Source organism: Mustela putorius, unplaced genomic scaffold (assembly GCF_011764305.1).
Source record: "Mustela putorius furo isolate JIRA1106 unplaced genomic scaffold, ASM1176430v1.1 tig00003863_pilon_pilon_pilon, whole genome shotgun sequence".
Taxonomy (NCBI): Eukaryota; Metazoa; Chordata; class Mammalia; order Carnivora; family Mustelidae; genus Mustela; species Mustela putorius.
Window position 1 is genome coordinate 18,091,421 of NW_025422015.1, and position 21,604 is coordinate 18,113,024.

The 21,604-nt window shown below is 40.1% G+C and overlaps 1 protein-coding gene across 3 annotated transcripts in view; it reads right to left on the bottom strand.

The window, feature by feature from the left end:
- The window catches only part of PDE7B (phosphodiesterase 7B), a 310,452-nt gene that overhangs the window by 134,072 nt on the left and 154,776 nt on the right, over positions 1-21,604 (bottom strand). The window contains exon 1 of one of the 3 annotated variants that reach the window (XM_004740266.3): positions 9,538-10,079. The exons of the other annotated variants lie outside the window; for them this stretch is intronic. Within the exon in view, the coding sequence (XP_004740323.1) occupies positions 9,538-9,775 (238 nt within the window). The 5' untranslated portion in view covers positions 9,776-10,079. Of the gene's footprint in view, positions 1-9,537; positions 10,080-21,604 lie in introns of those variants that run through there. 3 annotated transcript variants of the gene reach the window in all.

The following is a 21,604-nucleotide window of genomic DNA, read 5'->3' on the forward strand; positions in this document are numbered from 1 at the left end:
TAATTGACAAGGAGATCTTTTCTCCTATTTTACTGTAGAATTAGGGATTGAGCCAGGAAAAAGCACTCTGTAACTCAGCTAATATTCAAAGGAAAAATGAAGGCAAAAAGATAGGTGTACCTAAACCTCCAATGAGTTATAGAGAGAAAGACAGGAGGGAGGCAGCAGTTTCTTCACATCAGCTACTGTGGAAGATGTAATAATGATCCCTGTTACAATGCTAGAAGAAAACAGTGATCCCTGTTACAGTGCTGGCAGCCTTACTCTTCATCACTCTCACTTCTCTTGGTGTCTTCTGCCCCCTTTTCTAGGAGACAGAGTGCACAGAAAGGAGAATAACTCTCAGAAATTTCTAAGGAACACATTCAAGCAATGAGAATGCATCAGACTTGACCAGAGTACAATGCATGTATGTTTATGATGACAATTCCAATATGTAATAGATATAAAACTTCAGCTTTTGATATGGAATCCAACCAGAAAGGTGAGACTTGTACACATCATGTTCCATGTATTACAGTCATTCAGTTGAACTTTTCGGTGTCAAAGTCCTGAGAGCTTGCTGAAATGCATGTGTATATTTTAGCCAAAAGAGACATAGGTAACAGAGAGGACAGAATAATTGGGTTCAACATATGCATGGGAATATACTAAAATAAATAATATTGAGCACACAATACTCAAGTTTAGGGCCCAGTAGTGTAGCTCAAGCAGTGTGTAATGGATATAATATTTTTTGAGAATGGTGCCAATATTCATCATTTGATCTTCAGAGTGGTTCTTATTCGTTTGCTTTACTTTGTTGTTGGTGTTTTGGGTTCTTTGTTTGGTTTTGTGTTTGAGTTTTGGGTTTGTAGCAGAATAGTACACTTGAAAACTGCTCTTTGTGGAAAGATAAAGGGACTCTCTACATTCTTTCATTAGATCCCATTAACATTGAGAGTTAGGCCTGCTGGTATGGTTTCTTATCCCTTCCACACTGAGACTTTCTCCTGGGAAGGAAAATATGGCACAAGGTAAGGGCATCTACAACTTACACCCTGGAGAGTTGTGAGGAAGAGAGTCAAAGTCAGAACCCAGTGGCCAGATGGACTTGCCTTGGCTCCTGTGTCTAAGGCTGGCATTTTGCATTGTGTGCAGAAGCACATTCAGATAGGTGGGTGAGAACCCAAGGCACATGTTCAACCAGAACCACCTTGGAGAAGAGTCAGGGGTGTGGTGTGGGGGGCAGTATTTACCCAAAAGAAGTAATTTAATCTGGAAAAGATTGACTTTCGTCATAATAGTTAGTAAGAATAAATTTTCTTATCCCATTAGGGTGGGCTAAAGAGGAAGTTTTATTAGTTGGAGAAGAAAAAAAGACTATATTTTATTATGCATTTGAGTGTGGACATTTGAGATCTCCATTACAATTGTCTTCACCAGTGACTGTTTCCTCTTCATTGCTATATGTGTTTTTGATTACACTTCTTATACTTGAATGTAGATTGTTTGTAGTAACCTCACCTTACTTCCTTCCCCTTGGTATTCCACAGTTGGCTCCTTACTTTAAGGAGCCAATCCATTCCTTTTCTCTTCTCTTTCTAAATCATTTTCTTCAGCAAAATCTATCAATTTTTTTTTCAGTGAATTTTTGTCACAGATCATCTAAACAAATATGCCTCTCAGTTTTCAGAAGTTCTCATCAAGGCTGTAGGGATTTGTGTGAGATATTTGGGTGTCATCCAAAAAGAGATGCAGAAGGAAGCAAGAAAAGAATCCTGTGCTTCGGCTTTAATTCTAGAAGTAAGGAACATCTGAGGATACAACGGAAAAAGCTCTAATTATTGCATTATGTGTATCATAATACCCTCAGTTATTTAATTTTCCTTTTCAATACCTTGGCTAAAGATTTACATTTATTTCATCATGTTTATTACATTTATCATTACATTTACTTACATCTATCTATATTTATCTCTCACCTTGATTTTATTTTACAGTTTTCTGGCTTTCTCCCTTTCGATTTCTCCTACCAAGTACATACAATGGCTACTTAATCTCTCTTGAAATATGTTCTTTTCTCTCTAGGGATTTTATTTTCCTGCAGTAAGCCTGGCCCTTTGGACTCATTTTAAGGGCATACACAACTAAATCTTGTTATGTCTTTGTCAACTATGCTTTCCAATTGCATACAAGGCCAACTTTTAAGTTTTATCTTGTTACTAAGGATAAGGACCATGACCTACAGGCTCTTCTTTAGTACTATCTCAGCACTGTGTGCCAACTGAGGAAGTCATACAATGCTCAGAACACAGGCTTGGTTTATAATCTGCAACATACCATGTATGTGGATTTTTTAGGTGAGAAGAAGTCCTCTGAAGGAAGGATCTCCAATAATGTTGTAGTTTAAGGAAACTTAAGACAAGTGTAAAGATACAAAGTTCTCCTCCTGGGTAGTCTCTTAGCATTTTAGACATTGAAGTCAATTCTGAAGAGAAATTTATGGAAAGGCAGAGAGAGATAAGTGGAAAAATAAAGACTGTCTACACTGTGTATAGATCTAGACTAGGGCATTGTATTAAATTGCAAGTACTTTGAGCTTCGCTTTTTCTTATTGATATGGTGATACGTACCTACCAGGTACCCTGAAGCGTACTGATAACTAAAGAGTGAGAAAAATCAAATAAGAGAAAAGAGCACATACTTCTTCATGCTGCTTCTGTGAGTTGAAAAACTAACTTGAAGCTTTGGTCTTCTTACAATAAAGCTCCTAATGTTTTTCTTTTAGAAATTAGTCAGATGCAGAAGTCAATGCTTTGTTGTCCAGTTAACCAGGCTTGTTAAAAAAAAAAGAAAAGAAAAAGAAAGAAAACAAAAAGAAAAAGAAAAAGGAAACTGTTTCCAGGCAAAGAGCAGAGGACGTGGGAATAACATCCTCCACTCAGCTCTATTCCCTCAAAAGCTCATTTATAGGATGGGGTAAACACACACCTTCCGCATTCTATTTTAGAAATTACGTTGAGGAATTTACAGACTGTTATCTGTTAAAAAAAAAAAAAGCAACTTCTGAAACTTTGATTGATATAAAACGTTCCAAAATGCATGAACAGCATAATTATTTTAAAAGTATATAAAAGCATTCATAATTTGTATGCATTTCCTCTAACATTTTATAATTATCAGTACATTTCATCTTCTCTGTATGAAGAGAGAACTGTCTCATATTAGTTTGGCACATACTTTATACCTTTCTAATAGTTCAGAAATGTACTCTTGTGCATTCTTTTCTTTTACTTCAAAAGCTGTAATGATTAAACCTGAACCTCTACTAGAATATAAATTTAAAAATGGTTCCGTTAAAAGGAATAACTAAAATTCCTCTTTCTTGAGCAATCTGTGCCTAGAAAAAAAATGTCCATTCTTGCATTCAATGACAAATTGTAAGCTATTTTGTTCTTTCTGATAATTTCCCTTTTTTCACTTATCAAAGTGTATTCAGTAGCTGACATGTGGAAGATGCTAGGAAGAACACAATGAAAATAGAATGTCCTTTAGGTTCTCAAAAAGCTGAAAATCCAGGAGGGAAAGAAGAAAATGTACATTAGTATAACAAAGTGATTTGCTTACAAAATAAATACAGAGAAAGTTCTGTGATACTTCAGAAGAGAAAGACACAGTCTTTCTCAGTAACCTCAAGAAGGCTTTGTGCAGGGAGTGGCCTATGAGTGGCATCTTAAGGAATGGCAGAAGTTGAGAACATGTAGGGAAGTCATTTTAGGCACCAGGAACAATGACAACAAAGCAAGGGTGTAGCTGTGGGAAGCTTGTCTTGTCTGGGTCGAATGTAAGTGCTTATGGGGCAACAATGACAAATAAGACAGATAAAAGTGAGCTAGTTCTGGTGTGTGGAGAGCTTTGAAGCAGAATAAAAAAAAATGGATTTTCTCTGCAGACAATGGAGAATCATTGAAGGAATCTGGAGAGGAGCAAGACATATTCTGATTTCTCCTTTTGATGTTATTGATCTAGATCACAGAATAGAAGGATGAGGAGTAGAAAGCGTACTGGAGTTGGAAGCTATTGCGAGATGATATCCAAAACATGGTTGGCCAAGGGCCATGGAACTGAAGGGAAAGCAGGTGATGAGTGCAAGGTACTTACTGAGGAAATAGCAACAGTACCAATAGTGTAAATAGTCAACACTTACTGAGAATGTTGTAAGGCTTGGGCTCTTTTCTAGGCACCTTCTTGGGAGGTATTACCTCATTTAATCTTCATCTTTTGTGAAGATGCTATCATCATCCTCTTTTTATAGAAGAGAAAATGGGGTACAGAGAGGTGAAATCATTTGGCCAGGTTCACACAGTTCAGGAACAGAGAGGTAGGACTTAAGAACGTGAAAATCTCAGCACTGCAATGACTCTCTGGTACTCTTAATCTATGCTATGTATTTAGAACAAATTCGAAGTGGACAGTTAGAATAGTTTTGAACCTGGGTTTCTGCAAGGGTCAGATCATTTATGAAAACAAGGAAGTCATGTGGAGGACTAGATGTTGGGAAGGTGAGGAGATGGGTTCCAGTTTTCACTCAATTTACATTCACATTTACAAACAGACTAAAGTATCAATGATTATTATCCAATATAGCTACAGATTGAGTACAGGCTAATGTCTACAAGAAGTAGTTTTAGAAGAATGTTCTGAATTAATGTCAAGTTATCTAATGTTAGACTCACTGATTCTTTGATCAAAGCAATTTGTCCTACTTTGAATGAATCATTAATATTGATGAGTGCTTGAAACTGTGTTTGAGTTTTTAGGGCACCTGGGTGGCTCAGTCAGTTAAGCAGCTGTCTTCAGTTGAGGTTATGATCTCAAGGTCCTGGTATCAAGTGCCCACATCGGGCTCCCTGCTCAGTGGGGCGTCTGCTTCTCCCTCCCCCTCTGCCTGCTGTTTCCCCTCCTTGTACTCTCTCTGTCTCTGTGTCAAATAAATAAATAAAATCTTAATGTGTTTGAATTTTTACAAATGTGTCTGAATTTGGGCAGTTTTATATCTAATACTTTGAGTGGAGAGAAAGGTTTAAACTAACAAAAGCTTGTTTCTCCAACTTCTGTGAGGTTGGAGATAGAACTCCTATTTGCCAATTCATAATAGGTCTTCTATTATGTCAAATAGTGTTTGATTCCTCCCAGAGTCCCTGGTGCCTAACACAGTCCCTAGTATACACTAAGCATCCAATAAATGTTCCTAGAATTATAACAATAGGAATATGCAATCTACAATATATTTAATTTATATTATGCTTTATACTTGAGATACTTTAAAATAGCACTTTGAATGTCAGTTTGAATGGTAGAGTTCTGGAATCAAAGAATCCTTTTGGAGATTTTCTCCTTTGAAGTGGTTTGATTTTTAGAGCTAAGTATAAAGCAAATTTCTGATATTTTATTCTCCTAGAAAGGCTGGACAGGTTATAATAGCAATGGGGAAAATGAATTTATTTTAGAGAGTCAATGTGTTTTTATATTTTCCTGAAGCCAAAGGCTATTGAAATGGGAAGAAGCTTAATAAATAAGTAAACTGTAATGTAAAATTTAGACCAGAGACACCAAAAGAAAGGTAAGTTTCATGGCTATAGAGTTTGTAATTATTTGGTTGAATTCCAAAATAAAATTATTTATTCAGCTATGAATGAGTTCTGTTAGGGGATGTCTAGCCATAGGTTGCTGTCTAGAATTACAATTAGACTAATATTTGCATTCCCAGCATTTGAGAGACTATTTATTTCCTGTTCTCCTTCCCTCTCCCCAACCAGACCCCACTCCTGGGCATGTTCTCACCACCACGCTTTAAAGCTTACTTTCTTTTGATAGTAGATGGAGAATCTTCCCCTGGGTCCTCCTAGCATTTGAAACTTGGATTTAAAACTAAAGCCCACAAAATAAGTAGAAAAATGTAAAGGCACAATCACCTGACTTATTTCACATGTAATATAATTTTTTTGGTTTGACCAAGGTTTATATTATGAGTTCCTTTCTTTGTCCCTCTACATATATATCAATAAAGTGATGTCTTGGTTTAAATTTAAATTACCCAGCATGTGGTCTGACTATGCCAGTTTTGTAGACTATAGTTGGGTGATGGAGATCCTGATCTGGTTCTAACACAGTATCAGAGCATGACCCTGGACAGATTGCTTACTCTCTAGTTAGTCCTCTTTGGATTAACTAGATAATTAGGCCATTCTTTGTTTGTTTCATAAAGGGAAAATGATGTATTAAGAAAACTAAATAATTGGGTACAATCCAATGAACCAAGTTGATGCTCCAACTTTGGGCATGTGGCTGACTTCTAGAGCTCTCTCCAGGGCAAATCGTGCCTTCACCAATGCCCAGATGCACGCATCCCGACACGGGCAGATGATGAGACCCCTTTCTCCTGTTATATCCCCCATTCCTTCCTCCAGCCTATTGCCATGATCGCCATTGTTTGTCTCCATCCAATGCCCATCTGAAGGTGGCAGGAAGATGTTCACACATGTGACCTCCTCCCTACAATGTCCTTGATCCCTTTAAGGGACATTGTTCCCCTCTGTCTTCCTTAAAACCTCTCATGAATACATGTTTCTACACTTATTTTCCCATAAATTCTTTTGTTCTCTCCCTTTAGTACCTAAGTAAAATCTAGAGCACTTTTCCATTTCACTTGTGAGAAACAAAGTTCCAGTCTTGCCTAAGAAGTAGGAGTGAAAATAATCATGTCCCTCATTAAAGAAATTTAAGGTCACATTCAACTTATTAAGAAACAGTGATACCCATCTCTAAAGTCCTCAGGACTTTTGGTTCTATCGGAATTTCTTCAATTTCATGGTTTTTAAAAGGTAAACCTATTTATCTGTTTTCACAAGCAATCAAGATATACATAGAATGCTATAATTTTTGGTTTTCCTGTGTGTAGTTATAGCATGGCAAATATATTGTGTGCTGTAAATGTAACATCTGTACAGGCCAAGACAGCAGAGAGGAGGAAATAAATGACTTTGGGGGACGATTCAGGGATGTGAGGGTGGAGATTAAGACAGTCATTACAAAGAAAGGGATCCTTGAGCTGGACTTTGTAGTCTGAATAAAAAAAGTTTTCATTTGGCTAAGTCAAAGAAAGAGTCCAAGCATCAGGCAAGGCTCAGAGATAGGGTACTACCTGATGCATTTTGAGGAACAAGAAGTTGTTTAGTATTGTCAAAGTATGACCTGTTTGAGGGTTCTGAGGCAAGGGTCAGAATTATGAGAGCGGAAGAGTGGGAGGGAGAGAGAGAGAGGGAGAAGGAAAGAGAAAGAGAGAGAGAGAAAGAGAGAGAGAGAGATCACCATGTGTTTTGGTGCTGTTGTTGTTTGTTTGTTTGTTTGACAAGCTTTCTACCACAAAACCCTTAAACTAGTCGAACACAACTTAAACCATCTCTTTCTAAAATTGAAAGCATGCCAGATCCTTGGAACCCTTCCCGAGGCCCTCTCCATCGTGTTGTTCTGGGTAGAATGGCACAGAGCTCCGATGCAAGTAGGAGCTACAATATCAAAGACAAGAAGAGAAGAAGTAAGAGACAATTTGGAAAGTGAAGCAACTTGTCTTTGGGGCTGCCTGCTGGGGTCCACACTGCTGTGTCTGTAGATGATAAGGTCTCGTGCGCATGCCAGGAAGTGTGAGCCCCTCATCTCCTTGAGAATGTGAAGGCAGGGCAGGTAGAAGGGTAGGTAGACCTCCTTGGAGGGGGTGTTGAAGTAGGGCCTGCCTCCCTGCAGACAAGATAAAGGGGACAGCATACCAGGGACAGCCTTTCTAGGCACCAAAGTGGCTGCTGAGAGATTCCACCGAGAGTGAGGCAGTGGTTTGGGATAAATTAAGACTGTACTAGCCAAACTTTGCAACATTCAGAAAAACATCCCTTTTAAGTGATTAAAAGTTACAGAAGTTCTATTTTCTGTCTGTAGTATTGCTTTTTCAAGAATTGGACCCCCACTGGCATATAATATAAATCATAACATAAACCTATCCCCAATACATGCTAATGTCTGTTGGTAGTTTTATCAAAGGTGTAATTTAAGATATGAATGTTAATCATTTAAATTACTGAAACAAACCAAGAGTGTTAACAGTTGAAGTGTCATAGTTAAGTTTTCTGTCTAGGTGGGTTTTTCCACTTTTCTTATACTACTCACATGAAACACAGGATGGCTTCGGCATTACCTCATCTCTTTTGACCAAGACCCATTTCCCTGGGCATCCATCTCCCACTTGCCACAAAAACCTCAGTCTCATTGGTTTTCTTCTCATTCCTAAGTACTCATTGTTTACTAGAGACCAGCAGTGTTTTTTTTTTTTTTTCCCTTCCTTTCAAATCTTTTTTGTTGTTGTTTGGAACATTACTTTGTAATGATATTCTTTTTTAGATTATTAGGCAACTTACAAAAGTTTCTGCATAAATTACTAAAAATAAAGTGAGTCGTGTTTTGATTTTCTCATCCCTTTCCATGAGGAAGAGAAAGGTAATTTTTAGTTTATCTTTCCCATCTAGGCTCCCACCTCTCCCCACCAATGGTATGTCAGGATTCCACTGCATAGGGCTAGCCAAGACTTCAAATGCATAAACACACACTCATATTTATTCTTCTAAAGTGAACCACCGCTTTCTGAAATATCTACGGACAGATTCCCTAAAGGAAGAGAGCACCCTGTAGCCAGTTACACTTTCTTAGTTTTGGGTTTTATCAGAGCCGCTTGGGATCCTTCACAGGGACCCTAGGTGCCTTTGTGGTTGTGGTGCTGGCTGTCAGAAATAAAGCAAAGTTCTCCACAACTGGCCTCAACACATTCTTATAACATGACAAAGTCCCTATGAGTCATCATTTCCACATTTGTGAGGGAGCTGATTTTTCCTGGTATCAATGGGGTAATCTGTACTATTGACTGTCGTGTCCAAAAGGGAAACCGAGGCAAGGAAGCTTGCTAGCTTTCCCAGGACATACAAAGCTTCCAGGCCAACTCACTCTTGCAAACATTATGCACACCGTAGCTCCATAGTCAAAAACTGGAAAATGTATTTTACTTTATAAAAAACATGACAAAGAGCACCCAGGGAGCATACTGTCTTGAAGGGAACTCTGGCTTGTCCATAAGGAACTGCACAGACAGGATGACCATTAAAGAGCATCCAATTCCAGCCCCACTTTTTTTTTTTTTTTTTTTTTTTTCGGACTGAAGTTCAGGAAATTTCACTTGTTTAAGCCACAGGGCAATCAAGTGTGAGCTGAGCCCAGAGCCCAGGTTCCTCGATTCTCAGTCTATTAATGCTCCTCCTACCACATCCTTCTTAATTTTAAGATGCATTTCTACAATAAAGCAAACATTCATTAATCACAGCCCTCGAACCCCCGCGCTGCAGTTTGTCGTCTTTCCTTCTCCCGGTTTTCTGGCTTGAGCTCTGCAAGGAAGGGAGCGACAAGTCATCACCAGCCTTGGCCCCCATTCCTTTCGCACCTCAGAGTCCAATTTACCTGCAAAGCTGTGGAGAGCATCTTCGTTCTCCAGAACGCCTCTCTGTTTGGTCGCCTGCAGCTCACTTTTGGATTTCCACACCAGCTTTACCATCCTGATCATCTCGGGCAAGTCCCAGGGCAGCGGCCCCTGCTGGCACCCCGGCCGGCTGCCCGCGGAGGAGGGCAGCACACCTTCTGGGGCCGTCCACCTCCTGCCTAGCTCTGCCGAGTGCAAGTAGCGCTCGAGGACGGGCATTCTGCCCCGGTCCCCCGCCGAGGAGCTGGGGCTGCTGCTGCCGGGGCCGCCGCGGCCGCCGCTGCTACCGGAGGGGACAGTCTTCCCGGGCAGGGGAAGGCGAAGCCCCGGGAAATCTCCGGCTCCGGAAAGGCAAGCCTCCTCCAGCCTGGCACAGCCTCCCTGTCGCTCCGTCCCTCGCAAACGCTGCCGGCGCGGCGACTCGCTGGGCCAGGTTTCTCGCGGGTGAGAAGTGTTCCCGGGCGCCTGCCGTGGAGATGGAGCGCTCTCCCCTCCCTGCTCTCTCGGGCACCGGCTGCGCGGCGCTTAATTAATCCCAGGCTGCAGCTGGGACGGCGGCGGGGGGGACCGCCATGGAGGCTTCAGTGTTCGCCTCTCCTGCCCGGATTCGTGTGTTCTCCATTCCCCTCCGGTGCTTGTCAAAGTTTGTCAAGTGGCTTGTTCAGCCGCTAAGGTCTCCCGGCAAAGAAGCGGGGCTCCCCCTTTGCCAGCCTCTCACGGGGGTCCTCCAGAGGCCTTTATCTGACGGTGTCAGGTGAGGAGTCACCCCGATAGTGCAGGAAGCCTAGAAGCTCCCTCCCTCCCCACCTCCCGGTTCCGGGCCCCTCGAGTCCCAAGGAGCTCTCGGAAAACGGGCCGCTGAGCACCGGCAGAACCAATTTGCAGCTGCTGCTCTGAGGAAGGTCTGGCCGGGGGCCACCTTGCCTGTCCACTAGGTCTGCCTTGGGATGGGGTTATGCAGAAGGCTCCGCGATGGAGCCTCAGCACCACGCTTCACACACTCCCCTCCTGCACCCCCTCCCCCTCTGCTGTCATTTGGTTCTCAGCAAACCTAACTGGGTTTTGGCCCATTAGTCAAATCCCTTTGTAACCTCAGCTGCCCTTCAGCTGGAAGGGAAATAACATTGAATCACATTCCAAAGCTAACTCCGAGAGAAGTGAATTAGGGAAGCACCAAGATCCTCCTGCGAACATGCAGTGGGGTCCTATAGTCGGGACACACAATTTGGGGTTGTCAGAAACCCATTTCAAAGGAAAACAATGATAACTTTAAAGGCTATTCACGGGGGCGGGGTGGTAGTGGTGCATACATGGCACTGAAAAGAAAGGAAAGAGTGTTGCCGATCGGCTTTCCAGACCCAGAGCGCTCTGGGCTTCATATTTGGGCCACTAACTGCTGTGCCCCCGCCTGTGCGCAGTTCAGTTGAGGACAATCACGCGCCACGCTGTTTGGTCCCAGGGCTTCGAGGTGGAGACACCAACCCTGAAAGTCAGAACCCATTCAACAAAAGGGGGGTACCCCCTGTAGCTTGTATGAAAAGCCCCAGACATAAATGAAAGTGGGTGGTATTGTGTTTGGCACTTTTGTCAGCAAATTGGGTTCGTAGGAACAATTTGAACTCGAACATTCATGTAGCTCCTGTTTTCTTGGAGGCCATTGCAACAAGCCCAACTTTTTCTCCTTTTCTCATCTCCGCACTGCAAGTGCTTTATTTTACTTAGCATTTTGTTTTGCTGAGGTGCATCTGTTGTTCCTGCTCTACATTCCTTGCAGGCAGGTTTATCATACAACCATTTGATGCTGCTTTAGGGGAGAGGAGACTTGGGGTGTGGGGGAGGAAAAAATCCATTATAGGGTGTGTTTTATTTTCATCACCTTCATCTCCTTTTTTTTACAAGTTGAAACCGGTGGAGGCTACAGTTATTTAGTTGTTATCCTTCGCCCTCTAAGGCTATGGCTAATAAGTTTAGTTTTTCACCCTGAGTTAAATGGCTTTTCTCTTTTTCTGGATGAAAAAAAAATGGTAAGCCTACTCTCTTTCCAAATAGGTGAAGAAACGTCACCATCCATTGAGGGTATAAAGCCGCAATAAAAGACATTGAAGACTACTGTTTGTGAATTTCATTATTGAAATATTGATCAGACAGCTCTTCTTGTAACTACCATAGTCACTCAACCCAATTAGGGAATAATCAGTAATCCACTTAGGAGAAAAATGTGCCTTTTTTTTTTTTTAAATAACTTCCCTCGTTGTTAAAGAATGAAGAGATTTAAGCATCAGTGTGACACTTTCACCACTTCTGACTGCCCTTCCAGTTCTTATCTGACACTTCTATCAGACAGGGGCATTAAGGCTTTGTAGATTTGAAATGATTTTATTTAATAAGCACATGTAGGCTGTTGCACTCTATTAGCATATTTCCTGAATAATGTCTTAAACTCATTCCTCAGTCACAAACTTCCTTGACACAACAACTAAAGTTTCCTCCTAAGTGTTCAACTATTTTTATTTTTGTTCAGTTATTTTGCAATAGTACTTAGCATCAGGATATCCTGACCCTCGGAACAAAGGGGTTAAGAACAAAGAAAACAAATATGATATAATATGTCACACACACTAATGTATTAAGAATACAACTCTCCATGGAACATTTCTTTAAGAATGGCAGTTTAAGAAATCCAAGCATATAAATTTCCATTGTATTCTCTGTGCTGTTGTGCATATTTCCTTGTAAAAATTTATCTTAGAGAAGTTACAAAATGTGGGATCACTGAACGTAAATACCTGCTAGTGGGGATGAGTTAGGGCTAAGCAAACACCATCTCAAATCTTCATTCCCAAGAAGGAATCTACTTTGAAGTTTTAAAAATTGAAAAGGTTGCAGAATTCTTAAAAAAAAAAAAAATTCTTCCCAATATGGGATTATCTTCATCCCAGGGTAGAAGTGCAAAAATACCACAAGAAAGGTCATTCTCATGGTATTTCTGTCTCACATAGAAACAGGAAGTACAGGAAATCTTGCGGGAAAGCTTGGCTCAGGAGATTTTTGGCTCAGTAGCAGGCTCGAGAGATTGGGATAAATTGACAAGATGCTAGTATTCAGACTAAAATTATTATGCCACTCACATTCTCTAACAGGTGGTTTTGTTCCATTTCATAGGTAGTATAGGCTGTGCTTGTTTTTGTCCTTCAGATAGTTACTTTGGAAGAGCAAGCCTATAAGCCTATGATTTTAACCTTCCTCAGTGAATATCATTCACCTTGAGACAGTACCTGTAGCCAGAAGTTTGGATCACTGGGGATGGGGAAAAGGGACTGGTGAGAAGGCTCTGTACCCAGCAGAGACATGGAACAAAGAGGTCTCATCTATGTGACTTGCAAGGATTCTTACAAATCTTAATATCTGTAATTAATGTGCTGTAGATAGGACATTTTAAACTTTCAAAATAATCCCATTTTTAAATTTCAGGCATTGTGAGCCAACCTAACTTTCCAGTAAAAGGTAAATAGGGTAGTTCTTTTCTTGTGTAAAAGAAATGTAATGAGAACTAACCAAGTCAAAGACAGCCTGTTCCAATGGATAACTAATTCTACCAAAAATACTTTGCTATGTGTTTGCAGCTATAAAGGAAAGAATTTGTAACCACAATACTAAAGTTTATGGCCAAGAACAAAGATTCAAAGACAATGATTTAGAACCTGGATTATTTTGAAGAATTTCTAGTGTTCTGGGGGCTACGTAAAAATCTTGCAGACTTGTGGGTGTTCTAGTCATTAAGCAGGTAAGATATGTAATTTTAAAAAGAAATATTAACAATATTAAATATTTCTAAGGATTTTAAGAAATATATTTTAAAGATTCATTTATTGGAGAGATAGAGAGAGAACAAGTGCATGCAAGTGGTTGTTGGAAGGGCAGAGAAAGAGACTCTTCAAGCAGACACCCTGCCATGACCTGAAAGGAAACCAAGAGTTAGATGCTTAACCAAGTGGCCATCCAGGTGCCCCAAGAAATGCGTTTTTTTAAAGGAAACTTGGAAGTATATATTCACTTTGTTTTTTATAATTCTGAATTTATTAACAGATTCTCACAAGACCTTCATCTTAATGGAAATCTTCCCACTTAGATATTTTGGCAATACTTTCTACACTTATTAAACCCCATTCTGCCTCTATCTTTACAGAAAAATTACAAACTATTAAAGGAGTTTATTAATTTTGTCCTGGCCTTTCTTCTCCATCAGTTAAATACAGATGTGCAATCACACACACAGACACAGACACAGACACACACACACGCACGAATTCAAATGCAATTCAACAAAAACACACAAATGTAATTCAAATGAAACTCAAAATGAGCGAGGAAGGAAAAACAGGTCTCCCAACTGTGTTTAACGTAGTCTAAATAGAAGAAGCTCGAACAACGTACAGTGTCCTTCAAAAGAAATAGAAATGGAATAACTCTGGCCTTCACTAATCTCAAGGAATGATGCCAGCAAATAGGGAAAGAGAGTTGGTCTGCAGACCGACCACATAAGGCTGCACACATCTCCCCTAGCACGTGGAAAGGGAGGAAAGTGGATGTGGCAAGATGAGGAAAAATGAAGTAGGAAAAACAGATTCATAGTTTGATTTCACAACAGGTGTTTTAACTACAACCAAGGCTTCTCTTATTCCTTTTGCAGATATATATTAATAATGAGAGCAAGAGCAGAAGGGAGAACTCCTTGTGTAACCCTTTCAGGCACCAGGACTGCCTGTCCTCCCCAACCTATGTTCTGGTTTTCACTGTGAGTTATCCCTTCTTCTATTTCTTTGCTTTACACATTTAAAGAGAGACACCGGGGTTTTAGCTGCCATGAGATCACTATCTTGGCTCTCAGATATCTTAACTAATGCTAAGTTTACTGTCTCTTGACAGTTAACTATGACAAATGAGTCCAATGACACAGGGATTGAGGACAAAATGGCAGGATAACTTGATTTTCTCCACTTTACTCCTCCTCCCTGCTGTTGAAAACCCATACATAAAAAAAATACACTGTTTTGTGGTAAAACAACAACAACTCCTCAAAACAAACAAACAAACAAACAACTCCCTCATCCCCTGCTATTCTCTTCATTACTGAACATCTGAGCTTTGCTGTGTGACCATGGCATCCTCTAGCTGAAACCTTTCTAGGATTTCAGAACTTATTTCCAATTGGGGAAGATTATAAGTGGAGTCCACTTCTCATAATTTCATATTGTGGTATGTCAACTTCTGAATAAACAGCTACAGCAACGAAATCTCCAAAGCAGCCCTCTAAGACTTACGGTTATAAAAATTATGTTTCAATCTCAACTCAGCCCTGAGCTTTGCCTTAAACTTGGGACTTCTCCATAAAAGGGTCTGATGTCAATAACCATCTTACTCATCACACTGGGATCTTATAAAAATAAACTAAGATTAACCTGTGGGTTAATTTAAGACCATAATGCACTTAATTTTTTAATTGGTCATTTTTAAGCTATAAGAAATTATAATTGACAATTTACCTAAACTCAGGTTGTGGCGATGTTTTCCTGGGATCTATTAGAAAGCTGAACAGTCAACCACCCAATCCTTGAAGTAGGTCCTACTTTGGACATTTGTGTTCCCCAAGAGGATGCAGGAGCAGAGAAATCAAAGGCAGGGGTCTTGGAGTATTGGACAGTGGTCCAATGGGAGAGGTAGTAAGGGAATTAATGTACAAAGGTGGGGGAAAGTAGGCAAAATGATTGAAGTGTGATTGAGAATAGGTAGACAAAGGACAAAACATGTGCTTAAAAAAAGGGTCTCAATAGAATATTCATTGTAACTCTTTTGGAGGTGAGAAGACAGCCCATGAATCATACCTAGGGTCTCAGCCTGCATGATCGGCACTGTCATTATTATTTACTGCTCTGGTTAATACACTATAGGTTCCCTTGCTTGGGAATTTCAATTTTAGCCCACAATGACTAATGGTATATTTGATGTTCACAAGCTGCACAGCTCTGTGTTATAAGCTGTGCTTGTGTACATGTGTGTTCAGACCTTCCACTGGTCTTATTTCCCTAGACTAACTTATGTGGACCTCAAGATTTTTGCTTAGGGGTCTGTATGCCCCAGGCATTTTTATAATATTTTTTAAAAAATGTTTTGCTTATTTACTTGAGAGAGAGAGAGAGAGAGAGACCATGAATGGGGGAGGGAGCAGGGGAAGGGGGAGAAGCAGAATCCCTCCCTCCCCTGCAGCAGGGAGCCCAAAGAGGAACTCAATCCCAGGACCCTGAGATCATGACCTGAGCTGAAAGGAGATGCTTAGCTAACTGAGCCACCCAGGCACCCCTATAATTTTTTTTTAAAGATTTTATGTATTTATTTGAGAGAGAAAGAGAAAGAGAGCAAGCAGGGGGAAGGGAGAAAGAAACTCAAGCAGAATCCTTGTAGAGTGTGCAGACTTGATCCCATGACCCTGAGATCATGACTGGGCTGGAACCAAGAGTGGAATGTTCAAGCGACTGGGCCACCGAGTACCTGCATTTTTATAATTTTGATTGCTCCTTGCTGATCTCTGTTTAATTGATGGGTTTTTTAAAAGAAGTGGAGTGTATAAAACCAAATATAATATTTAAAAAGTAGCCTGTGCAAAGTCTGCAATACATTTCTACCTTTTTTTTTTTTTTTTTTGCCAGTAGGGACAGGAATTTTGGAAGTTCTCAAGAATTAGGTCAGGCTGAGTAGACCTAACGAGGCTGAAGGGCTGATGATCCAGACATCCCTCAAAGAAACGCTGAGGAATGCTTGAGTGAGATTTTCCCTTCTTAAGGTAGCAATAATAATAATAATACCTCGACCACTAATAAGATATAGAGAGATTTCAATAACATAACATAAAAAGAAAGTGAGAAGATGATAAAAAACAAAATCTAATAGGAACTATTTCTTCCCTTGGCATTCATTTATGCTTATGTTTATGGAGTTCAAAGTCAATTCTGAAGAAGGAAATTTCAACTCCTAATGTGTAGGAAGTATAATCTTCCTGGCTCTTCCAAGCATTCTTTATTTTTTTCCTCTTTCACTTACTACCTCCTGGTGATTATGAATTAATCTATGAAAATATATGTGGCTCATGAAAATATATGTGGCTGAAAGTATCTCCCAGGTGCTATTTCAGAGCTTCTTAAATGCTAGCATGCATGCAAATCACCTGGAGATCCCATTATGTGCAGAGTCTGTTTGGGCAGGTCTGGGTGAGGACCTGAGGCTCTGCATTTCTACAAAGCTCCCTGGATTTGCCAGGCTGCTGGTGGTGGACCACACTTTCAGTGCCAAGGTGGTGGACCACACTTTCAGTGCCTTCAGTACTGGAGGCTACCAGTAGCAGATACTTTCTGCCTCTTCCACATTAGTTATTTCTGAAAGAAAATGCAGCTAGAGTCCTAATCTTTACAGATACATACATTGGGACTCTAGTAACAATAAATACTAGCTCAGGTCAAACACTAAATTGGAAATAAACAACCAGAACCACAGCGTGAGAGAGTAGGACTGTGTCTGGTGACATTCATGACATTGGACTTGGCTTTTAAATTTTGTTTCATTCATTCATTCATTCATTTCTTTTCCCCCATGAATTAACTGTAAAAATATGGTTGAAGGTCCAATATAAGCCACTGTAATGAATAATATATATGAAGTTTTAACTTTAAACCAAATGGCTATTTTTGAAAATGTTTTTTCACCAAATGTGAAACAAAATCTGCTTAGGCCAATTTTGCCATTCCTCCTTCTTGCCAGTATTTCGTTCTGCTCCTATTGCTATGTTCAGAACAATCAGAACACAGGCAAATTTCAGAGTCTTTGATCTTCATCATTAGGGACAGTCTCACTAAGACCTTCTCCTTCCTTCGATGTATTAGAGGTCTATGTAAAGTGGTCTTTGGATGGAGCCTGGCAATCTTTCCCACTGTGATATTCCAGGCACAAGTGAATGGCAGCCAGATGATTCCACTAAGCAAAGATGGAAAATAAGAAAGTACGCATTCACGGTGCTACAGCAAGCAGCCAATGGTGCTGCTGACTCAGAGAAACAGACTGCCATGTCACACAGCCACAGCGAAACACGAAACACAAGAGATAAATAAAATAAACTGCAACACGCTGCACTCTTTATCAGGTATCGCTCAGAATCTATGCAGCTCCAGGCATGGTATTCGTGGGAAAGTGATGCCAGAAGCAAGAGGCAAGGGTAATCCAGAGCATGAGGCTAGAACACCACCACATTTACGTAATTAAAAATCTGTATAGTTAAAAAAATTTGTACAGTTAACTAAATAAGAATGCTTAGCATAAATGAAAGCATCTGCTGGTAATTGGAGACAGAGTTTGGTGTATTTTTTCCCCATCGTCTTTCCTGGTCTTTTCTAAGGCTAAAAGCTTCGCAATAATTATGAACACCTATATTTCCTGTTGTTTCCCCAGGGGTAACTAAAAAAAGGGAAGAGAAAGCTGGAAGATATTAGATTAAAACTAATATATATCATGGTTATTATTTTGGATAATTTTGGCCCCTGCTTTCCTCTGTGTTGGAAGGAGAATCAAGGTAAAGTGAGGTCACTTAATAGACAGCATACAGACAATATAGAACGCATTCTCTATACAGAACAGTATAGGTATTCTCATCAGCCCCCTCCCCTTTTGACATGTAGTGTTGCTGGAAGAATAGTAGTAGCACCATTATCAAGGAAAGAAAGCCTAGCACACTAGACTATTTGAAACATTGATGTATGTATAAGGTCTTCTTCATGAAAAGATTCTTTAAAAGTTTCCTTTTGGGAACTTTCTTTTCCAGCCTAAGTTCAAATGCTAATTAAAATTCGCTTCTTCTATTCTATAAGTTGTCTAAAATGATTGCATATCCTTCTGCCTATATCATATGTTCCTAATGGTCTCCCCGTATTTTCTTGTCAAACCTCTGAGTTCTCTTACTCTCTGTTCTCCATGACCACCTTCCTGAATCCATTCTGCAGCCTGATACAGAGACTCCTTGCATTCTTTATTTTTGATGTTAATATTTTGTTGCTATTTAAGTGTAAAGTAAAATAGACCTCCTTTGACTTGCATATGTGCACAAACGTTGCTACTTTCACATCTATGTATCTTGAGTATAAAGAGTCAACTCCAGAATCACCTTGTAATAAATGCCTTTTTAATAATGCTGGTACTACTTTCTTTTCTGCTTTCAAACTTTGAGGAATCAAATGATTTGAGCTACTATCAAAATGTGTTTTTCAAATCTCTCATTAAACATTAAAAAAAAAAAACTTCAGTGAAGTCTTACTTATCTTTAGTGGTTGTGGCGTTGTGAATTGGACTTACTTTATGACCATGCCATTTTCAAATATTAATATTAATATCATAATTAATAGAATTATAATAATCACAAATAATTATAAACATAAAATATAAAATATAAAATACACAAATAATATAAAATATAAAAATAATATAAATATAATAATAATTATAATAATTAATATAAATATTAATTTGACACAAAGAGAATTACTGCTTATCAATATAGTTCAAATCCCCCTGTTGGGCATTTAATGCTTTCAAAAACAGGTTCCCACTCACCTACTTCTGTAAACTTACTGAGCTTACATTCAACGCACAAAATTTCTATGAAAATGATATTGTTGACCAGACATGACAGATGTGCTGTCATATTTTGTATGGTAGGCAGAATATTGGCCTCCCAAAGATGTCTACATCCAAATCCCTAGAACCTGTGGATATGTTAGATTACATGCAAAAAGGAATTAAGGTAGTTGATGCAATTAAAGTTGCTAATGAGCTGATATTAAAATAGGGAAATACTCCTGGATTATCACACAGGCCTAATGAAAATGCAAGGGTCCTTAAATGTGGAAGAGGGAAGTGGGAGGGTCAGTGTCAAGAGTGGTGAGATGGAAGACTCATTGGCTACCTGTGGCTTTAAAGACAGAAAGGAGCCCTCCAGCCAAGTAATGAGCACAGCTTCTAAAAGATAGAAAAGGCAAAAACCAGATTCCTTTGTAGAGCCTCCAGAAAGGAATGAAGACCTGGGGACATCTTAGTTTTGGCCCAGTGAGACCCATTTCAAAAATTTCATCTCCAAACTGTAAGATAATAACGTGTTGTTTTAAGCTACTAAACGTGTGTTAATTTGTTACAGGAGCCTTAGGAAACAAACATATTGTCCCTCATTTTGTTGGGAAAGATTTTCCCATTCCTCAAATTCAGAAAAAGTCCCATTTTCTTTATGAAATCTTTGTGCTCTACTTCAAATTGCCTCCTTTGTCCTCAAATTGTCACCTTTCTGGAATCTTATAAGTACACTAATCCCATTCTGAGCGTTTTATTCTCTGGGCATATTTATCTCCCACAGGCCCTATCTCCTAATACCATCATGCTGGAATTAGGGTTTTAACATATGAATTTTGGCAGACCACAAACATTCAATCCATAGAAGATCATTTTCTAATTTTGCCAACAATAAAGCATTATCCAGACACATTAAGCCCTGGATTCCCACAGACCTGAGTACAAGCATTTCCTCTGAGTGTTTATGTACCTGGTCATAGTACTCAGCATCTACGTATGTGTGTGTGTATGTGTGTGTGTGTGTGTGTGTGTGTGTGTGTATGTATATATATATGTATGTATTTGCCAGAGAGAGAGGGAAAGCAAGAGGGTGCACAAGCAGGGGAGCGGCAGGCAGAGGGAGAAGCAGATTCCCTGTTGAGCAGGGAGCCCAATGTGGGACTGGATCCCAGGACCCTGGGATCATGACCTGAGCTGAAGGCAGAGCCTTAACCAACCGAGACACACCCAGCTGTCCCCGTATTAAGCATTTAAATGAAATGCCTTATTTTATCCTTAGGAGAACCCAGATGAGGTAGGTACTATGATGACTACCCCCCAACACCGCCACGTCCATGAAAGTAATTAGCTCAAGATTCATCTGCTGTCAAACGTTAGAAGGGTGATTTGAATCCACCAAAGGCTGATTCTAGAGCACTCCTTAACACTGTGCTCAGAATACCTGTGTGGTTAAGGTATTGGAGAAAGCAGTAGGAACTCTGCTTGATTCCTAGATCGTAATTATATCTGGCCCTATCATCATAAACAGCTCAGTGAAGAAAGTCAGAAGGAAAGCAAGAATAATCATGACACCCCAGCACCCATTTCTATGCCTGTTCTTCATGCCTGGATTACATCTTGTGTTCCTCAAGCCAGATTCACTGCCATGTGGTCATGACTGTCAATATCAGGTTGGGTTTTAGATCTCTGCCATGTGCTGGAGAAAGGTGGCTTTTTCAGTGTGGCCAGAGAGAAAGAACACGGCATAAGTGGGCATTTTAAAAAATTTAGATGAATGTCCCTCCAATAATGGGGTGGTTTCTTCAAATCAGACCCTACACTGCTAAAATAACTCTTCTGCTTCTAAAGAGTGACTTGATTTACCCACACCAGCACTGGTGATTGCCATCGCAATGCACCGGAGCCACCCGCGAGCAGCGATGAAAGCTCATCACAGTAGTTTCTATGTTGTTTAAACAGGACTGTAGCAGCAATTCCACAGTCCCAGCCCTAAATTCTTGGGTCTGAAGAACCCGAGAATGATGATGTGGAATTGGTGAATGGAGTCCTCTAGGTTTACCCAAGACCTTGGAGAGAGATTTCCCTTTGGGAGCTATTTAGCAAGACTGCTTACAGTTTCACTCTGCCAGCTGCATCTGTGTTTGCTAGATAGCTTGGCCAGAAAAGGGGGGTGGGGAAGGGAGCTTTAAGTGTTTCCGAGTGTTAAGGAAACCACTTGGGTCACTTTTTGCATGGATGACAATACATGGGGAAATTCAAATCGGGCCCAGCTGATTTTTGTCCTGGAGTACTGGAACAGGGATAAAGCTGAGGACAGCCATGTTTCAAGGGATCAGGGATCTTATGTTTTCTGCCTCAGTTCCTTTCTTTGGCTTTTCTTCCACATGGTAA